We start from the raw sequence: 8,728 nt of genomic DNA, 5'->3' as shown, positions 1-8,728 counted from the left end.
CTTCTGTAGCACCACATTTCGAAAGCTTCTATTCTCTTCTTGTCCAAACTATTTATCATCCACGTTTCACTTCCATACATGAATACACTCCATACAAATACTTTTAAAAATGACTTCCTGACACTTAAATCTATACTCGATGTTAACAAATTTACCTTCTTCAGAAACTTTTTCTTTGCCATTGCCAGTCTACATTTTATATCCTCTCTACTTCGACCATCATCAGTTATTTTGCTCCCCAAATAGCATAACTCCTTTACTACTATAAGTGTCTCATTTCCTAATCTAATCCCCTCAGCATCACCCGATTTAATTCGACTACATTGCATTATCCTCATTTTGCTTTTGTTCATGTTCATCTCATGTCATCCTTTCAAGACACTGTCCATTCCATTCAGCTGCTCTTCCAAGTCCTTTGCTGTCTCTGACAGAATTACAACATCATCGGCAAACCTCACAATTTTTATTTCTTCTACATGGATTTTATTTCAAACTCTGAATTTTTCTTTTGTTTCCTTTACTGCTTGCTCAATATACAGATTGAATAACATCAGGGATAGGCTACAACCCTGTCTCGCTCCCTTCCCAACCACTGCTTCCCTTTCATGCCCTTCGACTCCTATAACTGCTATCTGGTTTCTGTACAAAATGTAAATAGCCTCTCGCTCCCTATATTTTACCCCTACCACCTTCAGAATTTGAAAGAGAATATTTGAGTCAACAATGTCAAAAGCTTTCTCAATGTCTACAAATGCTAGAAACATAGGTTTGCCTGTCCTTCATCTATTTTCTAAGATAAGTCGTACGGTCAGTATTGCCTCATGTGTTCTTATGAAGAGAGGAAAACTACAATGTTATTAATCTTCAAGTCATGAGATTTGTAATTTAAGTTCTTAATTAATAATGTATATTTACATCAAAATTAAAATGTTGGCTTTGTGTAAAGTAAGGTCATTTGATATTTATCAGAAAAAATTTTGATAGCGTATGTAATGAATTGATTTTAACAACTTTTTGGCTGAATATCTGAGTGTTAGATCTGCAGTCACAACATACACTGATAAATCCACAGCTAACCACATGAAACATTCCTGACTTCAGCTAGACAGTTAAAATATATAGCATGGGAGACTTAAAAAACATTTTACAAGTTGGTAATATGTTCATTAAGCTAACCATCTGGCCACACAATGCTCTCAATCCATGGAATAAAGGAAGAGACACGTGTATAGACTCCTGGTGAATCTTTTCCAGCACAGTAATTCCCAAATGATGTCACTCCAATAACATGATACACATGTTCATTTCCTATTTCGGAGGATATCTGAAGTGGTCCACCAGAATCACCCTGTAAAATTAAAATTGTTAAAAAATTTATTATAGTAATGGAATAATGATTCAAGAGAAAAACTTTGGAATGCATTTAGTGTTAAGAAATTGAATTGGTTTTGGTGTTATTGAAAAAAGGCTTGGTAACTTACTTGGAAATGTTAAAATGCAAAACAAAGGATCTAATATAGTGAAACCATCTTTTCCATTTCAGGGAAAATACAGTTGAACTTTATGAACAAAGAGGACAATGAATTCTGTATATAGCAATTTTCACTCTAAACAATAAAGACAGCTAACTTTTAGTTGAATACTTTGAACAGCTACTGAACAACTTTGAACCATAAAACAAACTTGCAGCATAATGCATACAACAGGACTTTGATATGAATATCACAGAAAGTCGAAATCAACATACTGATGGAAAGACACAATGAAAGGGACTGCTAAAATATTGAAGCTAGAACCACGAGACAGTGGCCATGTATGTGCAAGTTGTGTTTGCATGAATGTGTGTGTTTTGCATTGCAGAAGGAGGACTTTTCTGAAAGCTTTTTGTTTTAACGGTCTGTTTCAGTGTGCCTGTTTGCAACTAAACACCTCCTATGTGTGCTGAGTAGCAATCTATGCTTTCCATGTTATTGTTATTTCACTCAGGACTTTCCATTCTCAGACTGGTCCTCCCTCAGTAGCAGTGTGGTCAATGCGATGGAATATCAGTCCTAAGGGCCTGGTTTCGATTCCAGGCTGGGACGGAGATTTTCTCCACTCAGGTACTGGGTGTTGTGTTGTCCTAATCATCATCATTTAATCCTACTTGATGCGCAAGTTGCCAAAGTGGTGTCAAATCGAAAGACTTGCACCCTGCGAACCCGATGGGAGGCCCTAGTCACATGACATTGTCAGACTAACAGAAACGCTTACTGATGCATTAAAAGAAAATAATAATAAATAAAAAAAATAATGGGGTACCTGTACTGTTTTCATTAATCATTAAGGTACATCACTTCCACCAGATAACATTAGCTCCTTCCCTTGGCAGTAATGTTATTAAATGGACAAGCAGAACCCAAAATTAATGACTGTCAGACTGTTTTTAAAGATGGATGAGGATATGTGGAACAAATCAGGAATCTGAAAGCATTACTGAAGGACAGAAATAAGAAATACATAGCTGTATTTTTTACATTATGAAAGCTTATGGTATTTGTAATAGGTGTGTTCTTTATGAAATCCATATAGATACATAAAAGAGTACTAAGGTACTGCTACTAATAAAATACATTGTCACAAGCATCATCGTAAGAGTTTTATTCATGAGTGAGATTTTGGGATCACTTGAAATGAAAATAAGACTGAAATGATAGTGTGGTCTACCTCCATTGCCTTAGAATAGTTTCCTCATTAAAGCCATCAAAGACTGGAGAAAAAACACTTGAAGAATAAGGAATTATGGGCGATATTACAGGTTGCAAGCAGCAGAACATTCCTGCCAGTTGATTATTATTCATTGCTAATGAGGTATAATTGTCAAAATGTGCTGGAAAGTTCATTGTAAGTTCATTCAATGACATCATATCGTTAATTAATTCTTTGAATGTGTGAAAAATGTACAAAGTGAAACCTACAACACTCTTAAAGAAACTGTTAATGAAACTCAAAGTGCTCCAATATCTGCTATAGTTGTGAGAAACTCATTTGAAGCCATTGCACAAGAGAAACTCTGACAAATGAAATTATTGAGAGAAGACGAAACAAAACCAAAAGTTTGTATATTTGCAGACAGCCAAGGATGAGATTTAGCCACTATTCTTATGAATATGCAATCTAAATATTCCGTTACTGACACAGCAAAACCCAGGGCCACTTTCCAGCAAATAATTAAAGATTTAAACCCTCAACCAAACAATGTTTGTGTAATTATTACTGGAGCTAATGATGTTTTTAAAAATGAGTTGTAAAATGCAATCACAGCATTGCAAAATGCACTGGAAAGAATCTCGCCAAGAAAAACAATCGTTGTTAGCTTCCCACACAGACATGACTTAATAAACAGTTCATGTTTAAATAATGAAATCAAATTCACAAACAGAATGTTTCAAAAGGTGTGCAAAGCATTCAAGGATGTGGAGTTTATGGACAGTAATTCCGAAGAGAGAAACCAGTTTACTCGACATGGAATGCACAGGAACCGGCTAGGAAAACGTGTACTTGCTAAAGCACTATTAGCAGAAACATTCAAACTATTTGAAAACACCACTCCTCCAATCACACTAAAAGCACCTGTGCCCATTGAAACTGTACCACTGGAAGAAATACAGACAGTGTTGTCAAAATACTCATTCAAAAGTAATGAAACAGCTGAAGGGAAGCCTTCATATGCAGCAGCACCTGTATGTGAATCAACACAAACAGGTCTTCTATATAAAAGCAAGACAGCACCAGTAGTCACAACTGAAGTGGGAAAAGTTAGTCCACTACCAACTTGTGATGCAGCAGCAGCATTTAAGGAGGAAGAATGGTCATCAATAGCAGAAACAGCAACAGCAACCCCCACAGGATCAAGTGTACCAGCTGACAGTGTAGAAACCTCACCAACAGAAGATCCACCCTCTATGGCAAAAAGAAGCACAGTAGTGACTGCAGCTGCTCCACATGAGATCAAGCAAGTCCTCAGCTGCAAATGGGGATTTTTTTATGGTACTGGGGCAGAAGGGGGAAGGTTCCAATCGGAATGTAAGTAATGCAGTTAATTACAACAAATGTGGGGGTTACCAGCACAACAGCTCCCCATTCCCTGCAGAAAACTGTTCCTGTAATACTGGAATGTCAAAAGAAACACAGTTAGATCAATTTATTGTAAATATTGATGAACCAACAGGCGCAAATTGTGCTCATATTCTCTGTCTGACAGAACACTATGCCACTGTTGGCATCGAAATACTGAATATTCCAAACTATGTATTAGCTACCTCATTTTGTAGAAAGCATATGAGCAAAGGAGGGGCAGCTATTTATGTGAAAAACAGCCTGTCCTTTAATACAATAGATGTAGAGAAATATTGTGTAGAGAAACACTTTGAGGCATGTGTCACAGGAATAGTAGCAGCTAACAAGAAACTGGCAATCATAGCAGTATACAGGGCTCCATCTGGTAATTTTAAAGTATTCATGACACAATTAGATTCTGTGCTATTGTATCTCACAAAGCAATATAGGAACATTATAGTGACTGGAGATTTTAATATAGACTTCCTCGGAAGCTCATCTTCTAAGACAGAGTTTGCAAATTTAATGCATACCTATAATTTTGTCTCCGCTGTCAGTTTTCCCACAAGAACTACTGCCACTTCCAGCACTCTAATAGACAATATCTTTGTAGATATGAGTAGAACACATTACATCAAAGTTGAAAAAGTCATAAATGGTCTCTTTGATCATGATAGGCAAATACTCACAATTGACAACTTTAATATAAATCAGAGCAAAGCTGGTGCATAGTGGAAAACCATTAGAAACACAAATGAGGAAAATATCCAAAACTTCAAATTATGCATTCGGGAGACTGACTGAAGGTATGTTTATCTTGCAAATGATGCTAATACAAAATATAATGTATTTACTTGTGAATTATCAAGTATATTTGAAAGTGTCTTTCCAAAAAAGGTCTGCAGACTACAGAACAGGCAATCAAACAAAAAACCATGGTTCACCAAGGGCATAAATATCATGCCAGAGAAAAAGAAAACTGTATATAATATCCAGACAATCCAATAATCCCCTCCATATGAACTATTATAGGACATACTATAAAATTTCAACTAAAGTCATTAAAAAAATCTAAAAGTATGTGCATAGAATCTTAAATTAATTGTTCAAATATTAAAATCAGAATGATCTGGAATGTAACAAAAAAGGGAAACGGGTATTGCACCATCTGATAATGTAAAAACTACTGTCCTAAAAATTAACAATTTGGAAATAACTGATAGTAAACAGATAGCAGACATATTTAACAACCACTTTCTAACTGTCACTTCTCAAATAGGTTGCAGTGGTGACCTAAGGGAAGCTACAGATATTCTGAAACTTAACCTCCCACAAAGTTTTAATGATATAAACATACCACACATAACTGTTAACGAAATAACAAAAATAATTCATTCACTGAAAAGTAAAGGATCTTCAGGTATAGATAACATGTCTAGTAAACTGTCGAAAGCCTGCAGTAAAGCGTAGTAGTTGCTCACATTTGCAACATATTTCTTTATGAGGGAGTTGTTCCAGAGAGAATGAAATATGCCATTGTGAGAACTCGTTTCAAGTCTGGCAATGCTATAGATGTCAAAAGTTATTGTTCTGTATCTCTCTTAACAACGTTTTCAAAGGTTATTGAAAAGGCAGTGTATATCAGGATTGTGGTACATCTTGATAAACTTAATATTATTAACCATAGACAGTTTGGTTTTTAAAAAGGGTCTTCCACAGAGCATGCCATATACTCATGCACAAATGATGTCTTGGAGTCTATTAATAGTAAGAAGTCACCAGTTAGTGTCTTCTGTGATCTTTCCAAGGCCTTTCATTGTGTAAACCACAAGATACCCTTGAGGAAGGCCTATCATTATGGAATCAAAGGGCCTAAAGGTAACTGGCTAAAATCATATCTAGAAGACAGGAAACAAAAGGTGGTTCTAAACGGCTGCAACAGAGGATCTTCTGATCTAGTGGATTCTGAATGGGGCAAAATAGAGCACGGAGCTCCCCAGGGATCTGTCCTTGGACCCCTGCTGTTTTTAATATATGTTAATTATCCCCCCCCCCCCCACCCCCCCCCCCCTCCCCACCCAAGAACCGTGGACCTTACCGTTGGTGGTGAGGCTTGTGTGCCTCAGTGATACAGATAGCCGTACCATAGGTGCAACCACAACGGAGGGATATCTGTTGAGAGGCCAGACAAACGTGTGGTTCCTGAAGAGGGGCAGCAGCCTTTTCAGTAGTTGGGGGTAACAGTCTGGTTGATTGACTGATCTGGCCTTGTAACACTAACCAAAACGGCCTTGCTGTGCTGGTACTGTGAATGGCTGAAAGCAAGGGGAAACTACAGCCGTAATTTTTCCCAAGGGCATGCAGCTTTACTGTATGGTTAAATGATGATGGCGTCCTCTTGGGTAAAATATTCCGGAGGTGAAATAGTCCCCCATTCGGATCTCCGAGCGGGGACTACTCAGGAGGACGTCATTATCGGGAGAAAGAAAACTGGCGTTCTACGGATCGGAGCGTGGAATGTCAGATCCCTTAATCGAGCAGGCAGTTTAGAAAATTTAAAAAGGGAAATGGACAGGTTAAAGTTAGATATAGTAGGAATTAGTGAAGTTCGCTGGCAGGAGGAATAAGACTTTTGGTCAGGCGAATACAGGGTTATAAATACAAATTCAAATAGGGGTAATGCAGGAGTCGGTTTAATAATAAATAAAAAAATAGGAGTGCGGGTAAGCTACTACAAACAGCATAGTGAACTCATTATTGTGGCCAAGATAGACACGCAGCCTACACCTACTACAGTAGTACAAGTTTATATGCCAACTAGCTCTGCAGATGATGAAGAAATTGAAGAAATGTTTGATGAAATAAAAGAAATTATTCAGATAGTGAAGGGAGACGAAAATTTAATGGTCATGGGTGACTGGAATTCAGTAGTAGGAAAAGGGAGAGAAGGAAACTTACGAAGTAGGAAGTAGGTTACAGTACGCTTGTTCGACCACTGCTTGAATACTGCTCGGCAGTGTGGGATCCGTACCAGATAGGGTTGATAGAAGAGATAGAGAAGATCCAACGGAGAGCAGCACGCTTTGTTACAGAATCATTTAGTAATCGTGAAAGCGTTACAGAGATGATAGATAAGCTCCAGTGAACGACTCTGCAGGAGAGACGCTCAGTAGCTCGGTACGGGCTTTTGTTAAAGTTTCGAGAACATACCTTCACTGAAGAGTCAAGCAGTATATTGCTCCCTCCTACGTATATCTCGCGAAGAGACCATGAGGATAAAATCAGAGAGATTAGAGCCCACACAGAAGCATACCAACAATCCTTCTTTCCATGAACAATACGAGACTGGAATAGGAGGGAGAACCAATAGAGGTACTCGAGGTACCCTCCGCCACACACCATCAGGTGGCTTGTGGATTATGGATGTAGATGTAGATGTAGATGTAGGTGAATATGGATTGGGGCTAAGAAATGAAAGAGGAAGCTGCCTGGTAGAATTTTGCACAGAGCACAACTTAATCATAGCTAACACTTGGTTCAAGAATCATAAAAGAAGGTTGTATACATGGAAGAAACCTGGAGATACTGACAGGTTTCAGATAGATTATATAATGGTAAGACAGAGATTTAGGAACCAGGTTTTAAATTGTAAGACATTTCCAGGGGCAGATGTGGACTCTGACCACAATCTATTGGTTACGAACTGTAGATTAAAACTGAAGAAACTGCAAAACGGTGGGAATTTAAGGAGATGGGACCTGGATAAAATGACTAAACCAGTGGTTGTACAGAGTTTCAGGGAGAGCATAAGGGATCAATTGACAGGATTGGGGGAAAGAAATACAGCAGAGGAAGAATGGGTAGCTTTGAGGAATGAAATAGTGAAGGCAGCAGAGGATAAAGTAGGTAAAAAGACGAGGGCTAGAAGAAATCCTTGGGTAACAGAGGAAATATTGAATTTAATTGATGAAAGGAGAAAATATAAAAATGCAGTAAATGAAGTAGGCAAAAAGGAATACAAACGTCTCAAAAATGAGATTGACAGGAAGTGCAAAGTGGCTAAGCAGGAATGGCAACAGGAGAAATGTAAGGAAGTAGAGGCTTATCTCACTAGGGCTAAGACAGATACTGCCTACAGGAAAATTAAAGAGACCTTTGGAGAAAAGAGAACCACTTGTATGAATATCAAGAGCTCAGATGGAAACCCAGTTCTAAGCAAAGAAGGGAGAGCAGAAAGGTGGAAGGAGTATATAGAGGGTCTGTACAGGGGCGATGTACTTGAGGACAATATTATGGAAATGGAAGAGGATGTAGATGAAGATGAAATGGGAGGTATGATACTGCGTGAAGAGTTTGACAGAGAACTGAAAGACCTAAGTCGAAACAAGGCCCCGGGAATAGACAACATTCCATTAGAACTACAGACAGCCATGGGAGAGGCAAGCCTCACAAAACTCTGTCATATAGTGAGCAAGAAAGCAGGTGTTGACAGATGTGAAAATTATCGAACTATCAGTTTAATAAGTGACAGCTGCAAAATACTAACACAAATTCTTTACAGACGAATGGAAAAACTAGTACAAGCCGACCTTGGGGAAGATCAGTTTGGATTCCGTAGAAATGCTGGAAC

General features: G+C 38.1%; 1 protein-coding gene across 1 annotated transcript in view; it reads right to left on the bottom strand.

Moving 5' to 3' along the window:
* Positions 1–1,171: 1,171 nt before the first annotated feature.
* Positions 1,172–8,728, bottom strand: part of LOC126234294 (venom protease-like) — a 119,324-nt gene continuing 111,767 nt past the window's right edge. The window contains exon 7 of the mRNA XM_049942979.1: positions 1,172–1,348. Within this exon, the coding sequence (XP_049798936.1) occupies positions 1,172–1,348 (177 nt within the window). The remainder of the gene's footprint in view (positions 1,349–8,728) is intronic.

The sequence above is a fragment of the Schistocerca nitens genome, chromosome 2 (assembly GCF_023898315.1).
Source record: "Schistocerca nitens isolate TAMUIC-IGC-003100 chromosome 2, iqSchNite1.1, whole genome shotgun sequence".
NCBI classification, from domain to species: domain Eukaryota; kingdom Metazoa; phylum Arthropoda; class Insecta; order Orthoptera; family Acrididae; genus Schistocerca; species Schistocerca nitens.
This window is presented reverse-complemented; position numbering and strand designations above follow the sequence as displayed.